Here is a 22,134-nt window from a genome sequence, read left to right as displayed (position 1 = left end):
AGATAGATTAGCAGATAGGATAGGGTCTTAACCCTATCCACTCAGAGAGTCCAGATCTGAATGTGATTCAGATCTAGAAACCTCCTAATGGGATTAGGATAAAGCTAATCTAATTTGCAGATAAGATAAGGGTTTATCCTTATCACTAGAAGAGAAGGTTGATCCAAATATGATTTGGATAAGCACCTCCTAATGGGATTAGGAGCTGATTTTTTTTCAAAGTAACAAAAAGGAGGGGGCGGCAGCCTTGAGAGAGACCAAGAAACACATCAGATCCTCTTTACTGCTGAAATCAAGAAGAGAGAATTCTGCACCCTGCGAATACTCTCTTGCTGCCTCCCTGCTCTTGCCGCCCTGTTTGCCAGTTCGATCTCAAGCTGTGGGAGAAGTCAAGATTGGATCTTGACATCAGTTCTTTGAGAAAGGATTGAAAAGGAAGCTGTGCTCACGTTCCATCCTGTTGTTTCTTGCGAAGGACAGAGTTCTTGGGGGAGAACACTGCTGATTCTGCTCCATCCTGCACTGCGCCATCTTCAGTGGGAGCAGTCTATGGATCCTTCCTTGGGCGTGAACACCTTCGTTGGGAGATATTACTTCTCTGTATCAGGTATTATTCTCTCCCATTCCTTTTGGTTCAGATCTGGTTCAGTTTAAGGTTCAAGATTTATCCTTGAAAATATGATTTTCTAAATAGGGAATGTGATTCCCAGTTGAAGGGACAAGAAAAATTTTTGAGATTCGCCCCTTATTCCGCAATCTTTGGGCGTCCATGTGATGGATCTCTCATCCCTTCACACCTGACCCCTAGACTCGATTATGATACTGCACTAGGTGCCGGATTGGGCTGTCTTTGAAATGCCAATCAGTGAGATCCTTAGCGGGGGTCAAAACCTGGGTATGTTGGGACAATATGAGAATTCATCTGAGTGGGTGATCATAGTGACAGGATCAACCCCTTTGTCGGACAAAGGTAATGATCGGGGATGCACTCTCTTTGATGGAAACCAAGACTACCGGTAGCCGATTTCAATCGTTGAGATTTGTTTTGCAAAATATATTTTATATGAGATATAAAAGTATATATAATATGGTTTCCAAACGTTTGCAAAAGGTTTTAATTCCCGATATCCATGTGAGCAGAGAGTGCAACACTGTTCCTTGCAGCCGAGGGAGAGGTCCTCTCTTGTCGGGCAGTGTTTGATCATTATGGGCTGAGAGGTTAAGTGTAAGACCATTGAGGGTAATACCTAATGGGCTAATTTTGCATCTGCCCACAGTCCCTGGGTGTTACAAGGTGGCTTGGCCCAGGGACCACTTAGGGTAAGTGTTGGGCGCATAGAGCCCATGCGATGGGTTTCAGGGGGTGCACTGTCCATAACAGTGTATTCGGCCAAGCCAGTTGGACAGTTTTTGTATGCCCTTAGTTTCAATCAGTTGTGATGTGCTTTTGATATTTAATGTAAATAAATGAAGTACATGTTTGATTCATGTTGTGTGGTATACTTCTGTGTAAGACCCTAAAACTGGACACTTAATGATATTTGTGTTGGTTTTGAATGTTCATAGCCATTGGATAAATCGGGGGAGATTTATGCTGCCAAAGTTGACACTGGTGTGCTGCCAACTGTTGGGGTGGCTTGTCTCAGCTGCTAGGGTGAGACCCAAGGCACATGCAATGTAGGATCAATCGAACCCTTGAATCGGACCAGATTTCCAGTATTGCCCTGGACCTTGGAGATTGATGGGCAAAACTGGAAAGTTACACCTGACCCCTAGACCCGATTATGGTACTGCACTAGGTGTCGAATTCGGCTATCTTTGATATGCCAATCAGTGAGATCCTTGATATGGGTCAAAACCTGGGTATGTTGGGACAGTCTGAGAATTCATCTGAGTGGGTGATCATAGTGACGGGATCATCCCCTTTGTCGGACAAAGGTAATGATCGAGGATGCACTCTCTCTGATGGAAACCAAACTGTCGGCAGTTGATTTCAATCGTTGGAATTTTGTTTTGCAAAATTTATATATATGATATATATTTAAGTATGGTTTCAAAATTGTATACAAACGGTTTTAATTCCCAGGATCCATGTAAGTGGAGAGTGCAGCACTGTTCCTTGCAGCCGAGGGAGAGGTCCTCTCTTGTCGGGCAGTGCTTGATCATTATGGGCTAAGAGGTTAAGTGTAAGGCCATTTGGGATGATACCTAATGGGCTAATCTTGCACCTACCCACAGTCCCTGTGTTTTTATAAGATGGCTTGGCCCAGGGACCACTTAGTGTTAGTGTTGGGCCCATAGGGTCCATGTGATGGGCTCAGGGGGTTCACTGGGCTCTCCAATGAATTCGGCCAGGCTTTGTAACAAAGGCTGGGCCGAACCCATGTGGCTGGTGTGTAGATCAATGCTTGGGTCCCACGCCATACAAAGAAGCCCAACTGGGCAACAGTTTGGAAGACTTTTGAGCACATAACCTTATTATTAAGGGGCAACTCCTGATATGATTAAGAAGAGTCCTAATCCAAATACTGATTTGGATAAGGGGCAACTCCTGATATGATCAGGAAATCCTTTTCTTAATCATTAAGCAACTGGAGGAAACCCTAATCGAATTACAAGAATTCGAACCCTAGAAACACAGAACATGCAACCTGCAGTTTTGTGAGATAGGATCTCAGAAACCCTAGAGAAGAAAAGCAGTTCGCCCTTCTTCTCCAGTTTCCTCCTGTTGTAACCGCAACCATCTGTCATAGTTCATTTTCTCTACCAGAGAAAGATCAAGAAAAGTTCTTGATATCAGTTTTTCTTGAAATGCTGATTTGGTTTGGTGCTCATTGTCATACAAAGGATTCTTGTGAAGGATTCAGGGTGTAGGACACACCCTGCTGGTTTTGTTCCACAGTTGTTGTGTCATCCTCAACAGGAGCAGATCTTGGTTTCTTCTTTGGGCGTGAACACCAACTTTGGGAGATATTATTTCTCTGGATCAGGTATAATTCCTCCCTTCACTTATGGTTCAGATCTGGTTCGGTTCTGGTTCAAGTAGGATCCTTGAATCTTGATTCCAAAATTAGGGAATGCGATTCCCAGTTGAAAGGTAGGTAGAAAATTTTTGAAATTCGCCCACCAATTCCGCAACTGTTTTGGCGTCCATTTGATGGATTCTACCATCCCTTTCAAGGCCTTGTAACAAAGGATGGACTGAACCCATGTGGCTGATGTGTAGATCAATGTTTGGGTCCCACGCCATACAAGAAAGCCCAACTAGGCAGCAGTTTGGAAGGCTAAGTGAACACATAACCTTATTGGGCCTAAAGCCCATTTCGAACTGGGCTGATTTGATCAGTTAAATAAGTGGTGAATTCTGAGATTAGATTAGCAGATAGGATTGGGTCTTAACCCTATCCACTCAAAGAGTCCAGATCTAAATGTGATTCAGATCTGGAAACCTCCCAATGAGATTAGGAGAAGGCTGATCTAATCTGCAGATAAGATAAGGGTTTACCCTTATCACTTAAAGGGAATTCTCATCGAAATATGATTTGGATCAGCAACTCCTAATAGGATTAGAAGATGATCCCTTTAAGGTTATAAAAGGAGGGGGCGGCAGCCTTTTTAGACACTTCACATCCCGTCTTCAGAGCTGAAATCACAGAAGAGAGAATTCTGCATCACTGCGCTAAGTCTCTCTTGCCGCCTCCTTCCTGCCGCCGCCATATCTGCCAATTCGATCTCCTATTCTCAGTGAGAGTGATCAAGATTGGATCTTGATATCAATCCTTTGTGAAAGGGCTGACTGGAAGTAGTGCTCACATGCCGTCCAACTGATTCTGGCGAAGGATCTGGTTCTTTTGAAAATGCTACTGATTCTGCTCCATCCTGCACTACGCCATCTTCAATGGGAGCAGTTTTTGGTTCCTTCCTTGGGCGTGAACACTTTTATTGGGAGATACTATTTCTCCGTATCAGGTACATCCCTCTCCTACTGCTTTTCTTCAGATTTGGTTCGGTTCTTGGTTCGAGATTGATCCTTAAAAAATATGGTTTTTCTAAAATAGGGAATACGATTCCCAGTAGGATGGAGAGAGATTTTTGAAATTCACCCATTCTATTCCGCAAGATTCGGGCGTCCATATGATGGATATCTCATCCCTTCAATCCTCCCTCCACTGAAGACGACAGCTTAGGATGAGGTAGGATCAGCAGGTAGTTCTTCACCAAGAACTGGTGATTCTTCAACAAGAATCGAATGGGACAATTAGCACAACTTCTAGATTGTCTCTTCTGGCAAGAAACAACATCAAGATCAAATCTTGATCCAATCCAAGAACTAGAGATCGAACAGGGTAGGGCGGCAAGAGTAGGGAGAAAAAGAGCAGAAGGCAAGATCAGTCTAACTGAGTTGTCTTCTCTCTATATTGAGTGAGTGTCTTTTTCAGGTCCGCCCTGCTCTCTTATTTATAGACCTAAAGAGACAACTTCCTAATCTCATTAGGAGTTTCCTGATCCAAATCTTTATTTGGATCTAGACTCTTAAAGTGATAAGGATAATCCCTTATCTTATCAGTACTCTTTGATCTAAATTACAAGTTCCTTTGATCAGCCTTCCTAATCAAATTACGAGTTCCTTTGATCTAAATCTTTATTTGGACATGTACTCTTTAAGTGGATAAGGATAATCCCTTATCTTATTTGTTGATCCAAATCCTAGATCCGCCCCTATTTAATTAATCTAATTAACCCAATTCGAACTGGGCTTTTAGGTCCATTAAGCTTTCAGGCTCACTTCCACTTTAATGCTAGCTAGCTTGGCTCTCTTTGTATGGCATGGGACCCTAGCACTGATCTACACATCAGCCACATGGGTTCAGCCTAGCCTCTGTTACAAGGCCTGGCCGAATTCACTACTAAAGACAATTAACCCCTGAGTCCATCACTATGGGCTCATAATGGGCCCAACTATTACACTAAATGGTCCTTGAGTCCAACCATCTTATGAAGGCCCAAGGACTGTGGCAGATGCAAGATTAGCCCATCAGGTATAATCCTCAATGGTCTTACACTTACCTCTCAGCCCATAATGATCTAACACTGCCCGACAAGAGAGGACCTCTCCCTCGGCTACAAGGTGCAGTGTTGCACTCTCTACTCACATGGATCCCGGGAATTAAAACCTTTTTGCAAACATTTTGAAACCATAATATATATAAGTATATCTCTATATAGATATATTTTGCAAAACCAAATTTCAAACACATTTGAAATCCACTGCCGACAGTTTAGGTTTCCATCAGAGAGAGTGCATTTTCCTGATCATTCACTTTGTCCGACAAAGGGGCAGATCCTGTCACTATGATCACCCACTCAGATGAATTCTTGGACTATCCCAACATACCTAGGTTTTGACCCCCTCTAAGTATCTCACTGATTGGCATATCCAAGATAGCCCAACCCAACACCTAGTGCAGTATCATAATCGAGTCTAGGGGTCAGATGTAACATCCCAGTTTTGCCAAACAATCTCCAAGGTCCAAGGCAATACTGGAATTTTGGTCTAGTTCAAGGTTTCAAGAAAACCCACACTGCATGTACCTCAAGTCTCACCCTAGTAGCTAAGACAAGCCACCCCAACCAACTCGGCAGTACATCAGTGTCAGCCTTGGCAGGATAAATCTCCCCAGATCCATCCAACGGCTGTGAAGATTCTAAACTAGCATGAGTCTCATATGTGTCCAGTTTAAGGGTATTACACAAACACACCATAATAACATGAATCAAATATGTACTTTATTCATTTACAATAAATGTCATAATGTAAATCATGCGGATTGGAGCTAAGGGCACATACACTGTCTAACAGCGATGAGATTCCAACAATAGCTATGGTTTCTATAGTGGAGGAAAGAAGTTTGAGGGGAGAGAGAAAGAGAAAGAAAGAGGTGGAGAGAAATTGCCGCCGCTCTGCATTCCTCTTCAAGTCGAAGACGATAAAGATTTCTGAGAAGTCTTATTTTTAGCAGAAACATAGCAACTGCTACAAATAAGGAAAGGGGATTCCTCTCACCTCATCCATACTCTCTAGATTCCCTTCTAGTTTTCTCTCCCTTTCTCACTCACACACAGCCTTTCTCTATCCCTTTCTTTTCTCTCACCCATTCCCCTGTATTCTCCCACCTCCGCCACCGCCACTACAAATGACTACATAATAGAGCATGCCACCCAGCTTACAGATCTTAACAACTGTTCCAACCACTCTGTCGTTTACCTCTGTGAATTCAACTGTCAAACTTGAACCAATTAGATCCAAAGATGAATCCATGAACCAAACCTCAAAACCTTGGATTCGGTAAAGTTGTAATGCATGTCTAGGCTAAACCAGTTTGAAACCTCCGACTTACCATCGATCCTCTGTTCTATTGCCATACTGGAACCAGTACCTGACCCAAGACTTTGTCTCTTCCTAGCCCCATTCGATCCTCTACAAAGAGCATCAGATAATCTTCCAATGGCTCAAGGACGATGAACATCATGTCCTCATTCCAAAACGGGTTTAAAAGGCTTCGGTTTGGTGTAATTATGGTAGTTATAGTCCTCAGCACCTGGTATTTCAGTTCAGCAACCTAAAAAAACCAAACATAAACTTTTGCATTTTAGTTCCTCCATCTTCTGTTTACCTCTATGAATTCAACCGTTAGACTTGACCTAGATTTTATTGGCACTAAGTAAAACATCAATTGCAACGATGGCCATCTAAATCATCATACACCCAAGAGCTCAGACGTCGGCATGGAATCCGTATTCATCCCCATGAGCAACTTCAGGTGCGATGAAGATTGGCCTCCTGGCAATAGATACGCAGTTTACAGAAGAGGATGAAAGGATGGTAGGATCCATCGTATGGACGCCATAAAGATTGCATAATGGGTGGGCGAATTTCAAAAAAATTTCCTACTTTCTTCCAACTGGGAATCGTATTCCCTAATTTAAGAATGCAATATTCAAGGATCCTACTTGAACCATAATCGAACCAGATCTAAACCAAAGACAAAGGAAGGATTATACCTGATCCAGAGAAGCAGTATCTCCCAAAGTTGGTGTTCACGCCCAAAGAGGACACCAAGATCCGCTCCTGCTGAAGATGACATAGCAATAGGTGGAATGGAACCAGCAAAGTGCGTCCTACACACTGAGTCCTTCGCAAGAACCCTTTGGAAACTCTGAGCACCAAATCTTTTCAGTCTTTTCTACAAAACTGATGTCAAGAACTGATTTCTTGATTTCTTTCTTCTTCAAAGATCGAATCTTGTCAGAAAAAATGGCGGCGGCTGGAGGAGAACTCCTTAAGTAAAGATGGCTGAAATCGCTTCTCTTCTCTCTGGAGTGTGTATGAGATCCTATCTCAATTCGCAAGATGTTCTCTTGCACAAAACCCTAGGTTCAAAATCTAATTTTGATATCTTAGGGTTTCTCCTCTTTTCTTCTTGTTTAAGAAACCTACTAAGGAGGAGTTATCCCAATCCAAATCAGTATTTGGATGGGAGGTGATCTTAATCCTATCTACAGATTAGGTTAGCTTACTCATGATCTTAACAGAAGGTTACCAGATTCAAATCTAATTTGAATTTGATCTCCCAGAGTGGATAAGGTTAAAGGCCCAATCCTTTTGCTAACTTTAATCCCAAATCCGCCCCATAGATGGGTGATCATATCAGCCCAACTCGAAATGGGCTTTTGGCCCATTAAGTGTTCAGTGCTTAATTAGTTTCCAATCTACTGCCCAGTTAGGCTTCTTTGTATGGCGTGGGACCCAAGCATTGATCTATACACCAGCTACATGGGTTCAGCCCAGCCTTTATTACAAGGCCTAGTTGAATTCACTGAGAAGCCCAGTGAACCCCTGAGCCCATCACATGGGCCCTATGGGCCCAACACTTACATTAAGTGGTCCCTGGGCCAAGCCATCTTATAAAAGCCCAGGGATTGTGGGCAGGTGCAAGATTAGCCCATCAGGTATTATCCCAAATGAACTTACACTTAACCTCTCAGCCCTTAATGATCAAGCACTGCCCAACAAGAGAGAACCTCTCCCTCGGCTGCAAGGAACAGTGTTGCACTCTCCACTCACATGGATCCCGGGAATTAAAACTATTTGCAAACATTTTGAAACCGTATATATATATATATATATATATATGTGCAAAAACAAAATTCCAACGATTGAAATCAACTGCTGGTAGTTTGGTTTCCATCAGAGAGAATGCATTCCCGATCATTACCTTTGTCCAACAAAGAGGCTGATCCTGTCACTATGATCACCCACTCAGATGAATTCTCAGACTGCCCCAACATGCCCAAGTTTTGACCCCCTCTAAGGATCACACTGATTGGCATATCAAAGACAGCCCAATCCGACACCCAGTAAAGTATCATAATCGAGTCCAGGGGTCAGGTGTAACTTTCCAGTTTTGTCCATCTGTCTCCAAGGTCCAGGGCAATACTGAAAATCTGGTCCGGTTCAAGGATTCGAGTAATCCCATACTGCATGTGCCTTGGGTCTCACCCTGGTGGCTGAGACAGGCCATCCCAACACTTGGTGGCACACCAGTATCAGCCTTAGCAGGATGAATCTCCCCAGACTCATCCAATGGTTGTGAACATTTAAAACTAACACGAGTCCCAATAAGTGTCCAGTTTTGGGGTCTTACACAGAATTATACCAAACAACATGAATCAAACATACACTTTATTTATTTACACTAAATATCAAAAGTACATCAAATCAGATTGAAGCTACGGGCATACAAAACTGTATAACAGAGGGATGAAGAGTAATATTGGATTTTAAAAAAAATTATACGTCACGTGATGTCACATGTGTACAGATTTTAACAGAACATTAACAAACCTCAACAACAGGGGCAGAGCTAGTCAGTTGTCAGAAATGGTAGGGTGGCTTAAGACAATAGTTAAGTAGTAAGGGTATAGTTTGTCAATTAGCTAAACAGTAGGGATAGTTTAAGAAATTTGCCCTTTTTTATTTTTTGATAAGTAACTTGTAATTTGTAAATTTCATTAGAAAAGCACAAAATAGAAAATCCAAAAGTACTTCACAAGCATCAAAACAAGAAAGGCTCGCAGCCAAATGGAGCTCTCAAACAAGAAAAATCATGTTATAGATTACAAGTCACAACCCAACCCTAGGCATCCCTCCTTTTCTTGACGAATAATAGAATAATAGAATACATATATTTCTTTGAGCAGCAAAAAGGATTTATTAAAAATAAAGGTTAAAACTTAATACAACTGTTGTAAGATTCCAACACCCTTCAGTAACAATTTTACAAGTTTTCCCAAAAAGAACTTGGCTATCAACTCCCAGTTTAGCTAGTACATCCACTACCCCATTGGCAGTTCTTCTCTCACCTATCAATTGCTTTGCGATAAAGTTCAGACCTGCACAAGAATTCTATTAGAATTAGAGGAAGATTAGAGGAGATAGAAGAGAGAAGAAGAGAAGAGAAGAAAAGAAAAGAGAAGGAGAAAACTGGTTCAAACAAGAGAGAAGTCACTCTCTCTAGTTGGCCAGATTATATTTATATGTTTCTATTAAATTAAAACAAAAGACTATTATGTCCCTACTTAAGTATGGAACACATCGCTTAACATAAACATTACACATCAGCTTAAACATAACTATAAGGACTAAACTACTCCCATACAGTTGACACTAACACTCTCCCTCAAGCTAGTGAGTATATATCATATAGTTCCAACTTGTTACATATGTAGTCCACTCTTCCCCGACTCAACCCTTTGTGGACAAGTCTACCCATTGACTTCCTGTGTTAACATATTCAGTATCCATCACTCCACTAAGCACCTTCTCTCTCACAAAGTGACAGTCATCTTTTATATGCTTTGTCCGAATGTGAACTGCAGCTTGGTTGTCACAATAAAGCTTCATTGGAGCGTCAACTGAATATCCCATCTCCTGTAGAAGATTTTTCAACCACACTAGTTCACAAGTGGTATGTGTCATGGCTCTATATTCAACTTCTACATTGCTTCTTGCCACAACTGTCTGTTTCTTACTTTTTCATGTCACCGAATCACCCCCAAGGAAAGTACAATAACTTGTAGTGGACCTTCTGCCAAATACAAAACCAGCCCAATCAGCATCAGTGTATCCCTCTTTTTCAAGATTTCCTCCACTCTTGTATATCAAGACACGACCAAGAGCTCCCTTAAAATAACTTACAATCCTTAAAGCTGCATCCCATTGTGGAACCTAAGGTTTCTGCATAAACTGACTCGCCACACTAACTGCAAATGAATATCTAGCCAAGTAATGGTTACGTAGTTTAGCTTACCCACCAACTACCTATACCTTCCAAGATCTTCAAACTCCTCACCCATATCACTGCTCAATTTGGTATTTGGTTCCATAGGTGTTTGAACCAGTTTGACACCTAATAACCCTATCTCCTCCAACAAATCAAGAACGTACTTCCTTTGGCACAAATTAATACCATGCTTAGACCTTGCTACTTCTATCCCCAAGAAGTATTTTAATTTACCAAGGTCCTTTGTTTGAAAGTGCTCTTGCAAAAAGGTCTTCAGCCTATCAATCCCCAATCTATCACTGCTGGTAATGACAATATCATCTACATACACCACTAGTAAGGTCTTCCCAGCATGTGAATGATGGTTGAATACTGAGTGATCAACCTGATACTGTTTCATACAAAACTTCTTTATCACTTCACTGAATCTATCAAACCATGCACTGGGGGACTATTTAAGTCCATAAAGTGGCCTTCTTTAGTTTGCACACTTACCATCCTCCCCCTAAGCAACAAACCCCAGCGGTTGCTCCATATAGACCTCCTCAAGGAGATCACCATGTAAAAAGACATTCTTGATGTCAAGCTGAAATAGAGGCCAATCATACATAGCGGCTAGAGATATCATAACATGAATTGAACCAATTTTAGCAACAGGAGAGAAGGTTTCCATATAGTCAATACCATATGTTTGGGAATATCCTTTGGCAACCAATCTATCTTTCAACCGCTCTACACTACCATCAGGTAAACACTTAACAATATATACCCACTTACAACCTACAACATGCATACCAGGAGGGAGGGTGGTGAGATACCACGTATGATTATGAGCTAAAGAAGAGAGTTCTTCTTCCATTGCATGGTGCCACCCTGGAGAGGAAAGGGCTTCCTGGACATCCGTATGAATAGAAATAGAAGACAACAGAGAAACAAACTGGCGATGGGAAGCAGAAAGGTGAGAGAAAGAAACATAATTAGAAATGGGATGAAGTGTGCAACTATGTTTACCTTTCTGCAAAGTGATAAGAAGATCAAGGTCAGAAACAGGGGGTGTGGCTGGTGTGGGAACAACTACCAAATCTGTCGGTGGTGACGAAGCTAGAGGAGGAGCTAGTGCATATTGTCGATGCGTGTACACTTGATGGATGGGTGGCCATTCAACAGGAAGCCACATCGAAGGCAAAGACTTAGTCACAACTAGAACAAGTGGAATGAGGTCCTCAATGAGAACTGGAAGAGGAGGAGGTAAGGAAGAAGAAGGGGCATCACCTGACCCAAAGAAGAACGGAGTAGACTCAAAAAAAGTAACATCAGGACACACAAAGGAATGTCGAGAACTAGGGTTATAACACTTATACCATGACAAGGATGATACACTTAGTGAATTGTGCATCTAATCTGTCCATTCTAGGTCCAAGATTATGAGCAAAACATACGCACACACGAAAAGAGTAAGAGGAAACGGAGACAAAGTAAGAAACAAAGTGGTGAAAGGAGAATGAACTTCAAGGATGGACGTGGGCATCCGGTTAATTAGGAAGCAAAATGTAAGCACAACATCACTCCAAAAATGTTTGGGTACATTCATATGGTGCATAAGGGACCGAGCAGTTTCTAAAAGATGACAAGTCTTTCTCTCAACTACCCCATTTTGTTGTCAAGTGTAGGTACATGAAGTCTGACGGATAATGCCATGTTGTTCTAAATACTCCTGAAATGGTGTATAAAAGTATTCCCGACCATTACTAGAATCAAGAATCTTAATGTGTATACCAAGATGGTTGCAAATTTCAACATAATTTTTTTTTAATGGAAAACAATTCACTGCTTCTTTCATTAGGTAAAGCCACGTCATCCTTGAATAATCATCAACAAAAATAACAAAGTATTTGTAACCATTGTATGACATTATTTTATTAGGACCCCAAATATCTGAATGAACTAAAGAAAAAGAACTCGACATACGATTATCAACCCTAGGACTAAAGGGAACACAATGATGTTTCCCCAACTAACATGACTCACAATCCAAAACAGAAAGACTACTCAACAGAATAAGTGACTTCAGTGCTTTAAGCGATGGATGACCATGTGTATAGTGCCACTGAAGAGGAGAGAGAGATGTCTAAAGAATTGTTGATGAACCACCACCACCATTAAGATAATACAGTCCATCAGCTTCATGCCCTCCACAATCTTCGTCCCCGTATTGAGATCCTGAAGAACACAAGAGGGGTAAAAGGTGATAGAGCAATTAAGAGACTTCGCTAGCTTACTAACAAACATAAGATTAAAAGGGAATTTGGGAACATACAAAACTGAGGACAGGGATAAAGGGTCTATGTCAACATTACCAACACCACAAATGGATGATGTGGAACCACTAGCAAGGGTAATAGAATGTGATGTGGAGGACTATTAAAGGGAGGAAAACACACCTAGAGTCCCAGCCATATGATCGGAAGCTCCAGAGTCAATAATCGAGGAGGTGGGTTTGGATGTCAGACAAGCCATACCTGAATGTGCGAGAGTAGTTGTATTCTATTGAGAGGTGACATGGATAAACCATTCATATTCATCACGTGGGACACTCATCATCTCCTTCCCGGAGACAACGATAGATGTAAAGGGCATCTTATCAGTTTGTTGGATATCTTGTCTTGAACTACCATCACTAGCAACTACATGATTTGCCCATGTTGAAGGTGGGCCATGCAAATCTTAACAAAAGCTAATAGTGTGCCCTTCCATACCACAATTTGTACACCTCCTCAAACCATTACTATGTCCTCTACCACAAGCTCCCCCTGAATCTCAACCTCCAACATGTCCACCACCACAACTACGACCATACATGGATCCACTACTACCACTATGACCGGGCTGAACTCCCCGAGCTCCACCTTTGAAGACAAGCAAGCACCTCTTCTAGAGACAGAAGAGCTGACCCTCCTAGTATTTGTGCTCTCACTGGTTCATATTCGGATTTCAGCCTTACTAAAAATCTGGTCATATCTAGTTGTTCTCTCTATTGTTGTTGAATCTTAACATCAGAGGTGAGGGGATGGTACACATTCAACTCATTACGAAGGTTCCTCATACTAGCATAGTACTCCTCAATACTCTGATTACCCTGTTGTAGATTAAAGTACTCCTGATAAAGCTAATACACTCTAGTAGTATTGTCTTGTCCCGAGTACAATTTCTTGGCATGGTCCCAAATCTCCTTGGCTGTACCGAGGAACATAAAATTCACACTGATCTTGTGTTCCATACTATTCCATAACCAGGTCATAATCCGTGCATCTTCTTGTTCCCAATCACCATACTCCAAAGATTCAGCAAGAGGTTTTTCTTTTCTTACAAGCTTCATTTTCTTCTTAGCTCTAAGAAAGACCTCTACAAAATTTGCCCAAGGCACATAATTCTCCCCATTCAACTTGATAGAAGTCATCTGAACATTCAGGTAGTCATTGGGAACCAAAACACTAGATTTGTGTTCACAACGGTCTCCCATATCTGAATTCTCCCAATTTTTTTTTTTTTTTGTATATCTAAATCACTTTTCACCACACTGCACATTAGTGAAACCACCTACAGTCACAAATTTCATCAATACCTGTTGCTGATTTCTTCGCTTTCAGCACCACACAACTACCTGAATACACACCATAGCACTAGCAACTCACCAACCACTTGATTCACACTGAAACACACATATGTCCCACCTGTCTGATCACCAAAAACCATCCTAACACTCAACTGTACACTGCACCACCTGAAACAGCCCCCTTCGTACCATCGGTTAGAGGGCTTCCTACAAACCACCACAAACACCCACTAAACCACTGACAGGAGGCATGAAAACCTCCAAAGGGAAAGGGTGATTACTCCTTTTCATCCCTTTTCCCTATCTCTAACGGATGATGAAGAAAACTGTAAAACCCTAGGCTGAATGGTGATAGGACAGAATTCTGGGCAGATCTGATTTTTTCACAATGACTCTGATACCATGATAAAGTTCAGACCTGCACTAGAATTCTGTTAGAATTAGAGGAAGATTAAGGAGATAGAAGAGAGAAAAAGAGAAGAAAAGAAAGGAGAAGGAGAAAAGTGGTTCAAACAAGAGAAAAAAAGTCTCTCTCTCTAGTCAGCCAGGTTATATTTACATGTTTCTATTAAATTAAAACAAAAGACTATTATGTCCCTACTTAAGTATAGGACACATCACTTAACATAAACACTACACACCAGCTTAAACATAACTAGAAGAACTAAACTACCCCTATACAGTCGACACTAACACTTTGAAATAACATCAATTTCCCCAAATGCATGTCTACATTTCCAAGGTGCTGCTTTAAGTTGCTTTGCCCAATGAATTACTAGCTGTGAGTCACCCTCCACTTCCAAATCTTAAAGACCAAGCTTCTGTGCTAATATCAAACCTTGTATAAGTGCCAAAATTTCTGCCTTAATTGAATCTCCTAAGCCAACTACACCTGAATACAGTACCACCATCAATACTTCATGATCTCTAATCATTCCCCCAATTGATCTGGCAGCACCAGCATTGGTATTTATGTTAGGGCAATCAGAAAAATAAAGTAAAAATACAATATTTCCCCTGCTGCATTAAGGTGAACCTAAGACAGCCTTTAAACATATACAAACCCTTTCTTACCAGTCCTCCTAAAATCCTCTACCTCCTCATTTGCTATTACAATTTGGTCTAATTAGGGTGTTTGATCCACATGTTTTTGAATCTAAAAGGGGTAGGACCATAGGTCATCTCATCCAATTTCAACACTAAGGGACAGTGAGCAAAAATTGTCCTTGCCATGGCTTTCACCATAACAGATCCAAAATACACCTCCCAACCTTAAACAAAAATGCATCCAACTTACAACATAAAGTGTTTGCTTGCAAATTGGACCATGTAAATCATTCATTCTGCAAGGGGTGGTCCCTTAGCAAACAATCTGAAATGAATTCACTGAAATTTGTCATGCTTTTAGTAATTATAGAAGCGCCCACATTACTGTAAAAACAAAAACAGGTGACATTGAAATCCCCCACCAAACACCACGTACCCTCACACAACCTGCTAACACCATATAGCTCCTCCCACAAACCTTCCCTCTCTCTATAAGATGTAGAGCCATATACATTTGTCAACCACCATTTTTTTCTCTAAATTTCACTGTCACCATAAAATTCCCCACTACTTCTTTAACAAACTCCACTTGACTCTCATCCCATGGTGTCAAAATTCAACCCAAGGCACCAAGAGAGGGGATGCAAACCCAAAACTAATTCCTCAACCCTCAAATACTTCCTAACCAAAAATATTGATTTTTTTTCTATTTTTGCTTCTTTAAAAAAATAATGGATGGTCTCAACCTCTGCAAAAAATCCTTCACAACTCACTTTCTCGCATTACCAAGACTTCTCACAATCCCACTAACCATCTCTATTGAAAGTCACTAGACCCCCATACCCTCCCACCAATTTTGGTCACCAACTTCTACCCTTCTACAAGTAAAAGTTTTAACTATTCCAAAACCCAAAGAAGTGAAAATTTCCACTTCAGAATGCCTCTTTTGAGGTTTTGTTTCAGCCCTGGGTTAGAGAAGAGAAGAATGAAGAGAAATGGGCGTCAGCACAATTCTGTCCAGCAGAAAATTGTTATTTACATAAATTTTCAAAACTGACAATAAAGTGACAAAACTGCCCCCTACTTCGGTGGTAGCTAGTAAAGATTTGAAATACATAACAAGTACAGACCCATACAACCCAACAAAATAAAAAATATATATATCACAGATAGATAAAGGGGCCAAAACCCACATCTTTAGGTCTGACAACACTCCCCCTCAAGCTCAAAATAGATATTTATCATGCCCAACTTGCATAGAAATTCTACAAATCATAATCTAGTAAGACTCTTGGTGAACACATTAGTTAGCTTTCTTGCAAAAGGCATGTAAGGAACACAGAGGTCTCCAGAAACAATCTTTTCTCTCACAATGTGTCTATCGATTTCAATATGTTTAGCTCTATCATGTTGGACTGGATTATTAACAATGTTAAGTGTTGCTCAGTTGTCACACTAAAGCTTTAGAGGTCCAATCACACCTGTCTCCAACTTATTTAAGAGTATCCAGAGCCAAAGTAACTTGCTCCATGAGCCATGGCCATGTATTCAATTTTAGCACTTGATCTAACTAATACAGATTGTTTCTTACCTCTCCAAGTAATAGGATTACCACTTACAAAGGTACAATATCCAAATGTAGACCTCCTATCCCCAAGAGATCAAGCCCAATCAGCATAAGTGATCCTATCATGTTTCTTGAAAAATAATCATTTTCCAAGACATGTTTTTGAGGTATCTCAAGATTCCTTTTACTGTCTTCATGTATGAAACTCGAAGAATATGCATAAACTGGCTAACCATATGAATAAAAATGTAGTGCCAAGTCTAGAGAGATACAAGTAGAGAAGTTTGCCAACAAGTCACTGGTACCTTCCTCTGTTTGTGTAAAGTTCTCCACTTTGTAGCAATCGATGATTCTTCTCTAATAGGAGCGTCTACGGGTCTGACCCCTAATTTTCATGTCTCCTTCAACGGATCCAATGCATACTTCCTTTGGTAAATATAAATTCCCTCACTGGATCTAGCTACCTTTATTTCCAAAAAAATACCTTAGAAGTCCTAAGTCTTTAATCTGAAACTTTGAGGCTAAGAAACATTTTAACTTATAAATATCCATTGGATCAATTCTAGTAACAACCATGTCATCAACATATCATATTGTCAAGGTGACGCCTAGGCGACAAGGCGGCCTTGGAGGCTCGCCTCACCCATCGCCAAGCAGTTTTGTGAACTAGATTATAAAATACTTTTATATTTTTAATTTTTTGATATTATAATTATAAAATAGATATTATTAATCTAGAATATTCATTTTATGTGTTTATATACTAATTTCTTTTTATTATTTTCTTATTTTGTTAGGGTTTAATCAACGCAAACATTGCTAACTGCTGTGTTGAACCCATGGTTCAAAGCATCAATACACCTCTGTGTGTTGACAAAGGTGCATCGTTACTTATAACGATACTCCCCCTATTTTTTTTATTTGTTTGGTTTTCAATTTCATTTTTTATAAATATATATATATATATATTATTTAAAAAAATGGGTTCCCAAAAACACTTGTAAATAGGTATCAGGACCCCAAAGATGCAATACAATACACCCAATACAGGGCATACCGTATTGAAATTTTGATCCTTGATTGAGCCCTCAAAATTTTCAAAACCTGAACCAATTAACAAGGGAAGAACTTAAAATTCTGTCTAATCAACACATTTTCTTCTTCCACATCTTCTTCTTCTTCCTCCACCTTTTCTTTTTTTCTTTCCTATAACAAAAGTAGGGGTTCAGCCCCTATATTTTTTTGAGTTTTCTTTACTTTGTTCTTTTTCCTCTCATAAAATGTTGATTTTCTAGAATGAAACAAGAAATTTATATATGTCTTATGAAATTATGAATAATTATTAAGGAAAGATGGTTATGGAACCTAGGGAACTACCCTAGGATATATGGTTTAATTTAAAAATAATCCATCACCTAGGCACCCGCCTAGACGACTAGGCGACAAGGAACCCCACTGTCGCCTAGTCTTGCCTTGGCGCCTTGAAAACCATGCAACATATACAATCAATGATGTTAGGTTTCCTCTGTTATTTTTATGGAAAAGTGGGATTGGCACTACTCTTCTAGTATCCTACAGTTTTTATTGCCTTGCACAATCTTTCAAGCAGGTCCTTAGGGATTATTTAAGTCCATACAAGGCCCTCTTTAGTTTACAAACCTTTCCATTCATGTCATACATGTTCCCAAGAACTTGTATATTGGGTAAAGCATTTTAAATGTGGACAACAACCCTAATGGGAGAATATAATAATCTTTTTATAAAGAAAATATGTTAGTTTGTGTGTACTGCTAAGATACTTGGTCATTTAATAAGAAGATATATCAAGTATTCAACCCATGATCAACATCATTCCATTGTTTGCAAAAAAATGCTTTTGGAAACAAAGTAAGCAATGGCATACCTCCTTTGCAGAAAGCAGGAAGAAAAACAAGGGGTCTACAAAAATCGCCACTAAGCAAGAAATGACAAAAAACTGATTCCATTGCTGAACAATTTTAGTATGAGGGTTCATAACACCAGGTATATATGACTGTAAGAGGGTACAAATCCTCCTTGTCTGACTCTTAGCATCATCATAGAAAGCATTATGAAACTGCAAATGACCACATATAAAAGCAAATTGCATGAATCAGATAAATTACCTGAATGATACTACTATAGATGTGAATCAATTGAGAAATAAAAAGGGTCTACTAATCACAATATAAGAGATTGAAAATGGGAACTAGAATCAGTCTTTCTGACCTCTAGAAAACCAATACAAGAACAAATAGTCAGAGCACATGAGGATTAAAAAATCACATACACTGTATTCATCCTAGAAAAAACAAACAATTGGATCACACAAAGACTAAATACTCACATGTAATATATTCATTACAATGATTAAAATAAGTAATCCCTTCTCAAGATGATTAAATAAAAAGAAAGACTATTAATATGGGCCCTTCCAAATATTTGCTTGTAATTAAGGATTGTGGACCAAAATCCTCAGGTGGGGCCTTGTTCCCACTAGGTCCTTTTTTGTGTCCAACATCTATCTAGACAATTGAAAACAGTTTTTAGACATCCCATGGCCGTCTCTATTGATATGGGGCAGGAGAGGGATTTGCGGATAATCCCCCTCCCCCTTAATCCTCCCACTCAATTGAGTAAAGGAACCTATTAGCTTAGAACAGGTAGGGTTTTCCTGAAAATTGGATCATGTGAAATTAGCAATAGCCTTGGCTCCCTCAGCTTACAATTGTTAATAACTTTTTATCAGCACCGCAATTGTTAATAAATTGATTGAATTTTCTCATTTTAGTTGTTACAATTTGATTAGAATCATTTGTTTTGTTGGCATATCTAATTGCATTCAACTATTCACCCCCTGCCCCCCAAAAACAAGAAATGAACCCCATTGCCCCTCCAACAAACCTTTGATGGCATAGAGCTCCTCCAACAACTCCCTCCTCTCCCGATATGAATTTGGACCATACATGTTTGTTCTCACCCATTCCCTTCCATTATTCACATTCTTTAGCTTATGGAGTCAGCATATCTCCCTATAGTTCCTCTATACCTTCATACATCTCCATTTTCCAGATTGATGTTATTTCTTCAAAGGCTCCACATGATGATGCCAGTGACCAGCTTAGATTCCTTTCTGACCATATAATTCTCCTCAATCTTGCATTTCTGTTTAGCTAACTTTGATTCCTGCAAGTCCCCACCCCCCACCCCTTCCTTTCTTTTCTCCCAGTCCCCTCATTTTTGTATTCCAAATCACTCTTGAGTCATCCTTCCCTGACCTTGATATTCCCATTGCTGTTAGGAAAGGAAAACAGAATTGCACTGCTCACTGCATTTCCAAGCACCTTTCTTACAGGTTCATTTCTCCTTCATACTTTGCCTATCTATCTTCTGTTGCTTCTAACCCTATTCCCAGGTCTGTGTTAGAAGCACTTAATATTCCAGAATGGAGGGATGCTATGAGGTCTGAAATTGATGCCCTGCACAAGAATGACACATGGGAAGTGGTTGATTTTCCTGAAGGGAAGGATCCAGTCGGTTGCAAGTGGGTCTTTACTATCAAATATCGAGCTGATGGCACCATTGAAAGGTACAAGGCTAGGCTAGTTGCAAAAGGCTATACATAGACATATGGAATTGATTATCTGGAGACCTTTGCACCTGTTGCCAAGATGACATCTGTGAGGGTTCTTCTATCTTTAGCTGCTCACTTTGACTGGCCCCTTTATCAATTGGATGTGAAGAATGCATTTCTGAATGGTGAATTACATGAGGAGGTTTATATGTCTCTTCCTCCAGGGATGTATGGAACTGATATGAAAGGAATGGTATGCAGGCTGAAGAAATCCCTTTATGGACTAAAACAGTCCCCTAGAGCATGGTTTGAGAGATTTAGAACAGCACTTGTTAACTTTGGTTATGTGTAGATACAGTCTGATCATACTCTTTTTGTGAAGAGGAGTGGACATCTGGCAGTATACCTCATTGTATATGTAGATGATATTGTAGTGACTAGTAATGATGTTTCAGGAATTCATGATCTAAAATCTTTCCTCCATACAGAGTTTGAGATTAAAGATTTGGGCGAACTGAAATACTTCCTCGGCATAGAAGTTCGATCCAAGGATGGGATTCTTATCTCCCAAAGGAAGTATGTTCTTGACTTGCTCTCTGAAACTGGAAAGATGGGTACTAGACCAATTGCTACTCCTATTGATATGAGTCATAAACTCTGCCTCAAATGGGACACTGTTAGAAGACTTCTTGGGAAACTCCTGTACCTATGCATGACTCGGCCAGATATTGCATATGCAGTCAGTTGCATTAGCCAATTCATGCATGCTCCCCGAGACACTCATATGGCAGCAGCAGAGCGAATCCTACATGTTATTTGAAGGGCTTCCCAGGAAAGGGAATTCTGTTTGCCAAGCATGGTCATATGAAACTTGAATCCTACACCGATGCTGACTGGGCCAGAAACATTGATGACAGAAGATCTACTTCTGGGTATTGCAGCTTGGTGGCTGGTAATGTTGTTTCTTGGAGAAGCAAGAAACAATCGGTTGTTGCTCGGTCTTCAGCTGAAGCAGAATATAGGGCCATGGAACATAGAGTTTCTGAATTATTATGGCTAAAATCATTGATGAAGGAACTTGGAGTTGAACATGACAAGCCAATGATATTGTACTGTGATAATCAGGCTGCCATCAACATTGCTCACAATCCAATGCAACATGATAGAACTAAGCATATTGAAGTTGATCGACACTTCATTAGAGAAAGGGTCTCTTCGGGTGAAGTATGTCTTCCTTTCATTTCATCTGAAGGACAGTTGGCAGATTTTCTCACCAAAGGCATTCCCAAGGAAAAACTTCAGCATGATACTAGCAAGCTTGGCATGATTGACATCTATGCTCAGCTTGAGGGGGAGTGTAGAGAAGATGGGTCGAATGGCCCATAAGCTGTTTATTCTTTCTTACTGTTTATGTTCTTTTCTATAATGGGCCTTATTCCAGGCCCATCCTTTCTATGTTATGTTCTTTGTAATTTCTTGCCCAACTAAGGGCCTCCTTGTAATTATTCAAAATTATCTTAACAAAATAGTGTAAGGGTGCTGAGAGGGAGTAATGTTCGAAACTCTCACTCTCAAAACCCTCATTGCCGAACTTTCAAGGTCTGTTTTCTTCAGTTTTCTTCAATCACCAAGAAAGGAGGAAACCCTAACAGAGAATTACAAGAATTCGACCTAGGGTTTTGCAGTCAACTCTCTCTGCAATCTGAGATAGGATCTCATCTCCCCTAAGCTGAAAACTGTATTCACACCACTTTCAACCTTAGGGATCTCCTCCAGCCGCCACCACCTTGCTGCATAGTTCAAACTCCATTGAAGGGAGAATCAAGAAAACTGTTCTTGATATCAGTCTTTTCTGAAAGGCTGATTTGGTTCGGTGCTCTAAGCCTCCAACGAGTTCTTGTGAAGAGTTCAGTACGTGAGACGTACACTGTTGGTTCTGCCCCACCATCACTGTGTCATCTTCAACGGGAGC

At 40.4% G+C, this 22,134-nt stretch overlaps 1 protein-coding gene across 3 annotated transcripts in view; it reads right to left on the bottom strand.

The window, feature by feature from the left end:
- The window catches only part of LOC148855465 (putative cyclic nucleotide-gated ion channel 20, chloroplastic), a 162,102-nt gene that overhangs the window by 124,454 nt on the left and 15,514 nt on the right, over positions 1–22,134 (bottom strand). For all 3 annotated transcript variants that reach the window (XM_088982291.1, XM_088982292.1, XM_088982293.1), the window contains one exon: positions 18,474–18,665. In XM_088982291.1, coding sequence (XP_088838417.1) covers positions 18,474–18,665 — 192 coding nt within the window. The remainder of the gene's footprint in view (positions 1–18,473; positions 18,666–22,134) is intronic.

Source organism: Nelumbo lutea, chromosome 4 (assembly GCF_056320005.1).
Source record: "Nelumbo lutea isolate HS-2025 chromosome 4, American lotus-T2T, whole genome shotgun sequence".
Lineage (NCBI taxonomy): Eukaryota > Viridiplantae > Streptophyta > Magnoliopsida > Proteales > Nelumbonaceae > Nelumbo > Nelumbo lutea.
Note: the sequence above shows the minus strand (reverse complement) of the source record. Positions and strands in the feature narration are given on the sequence as shown.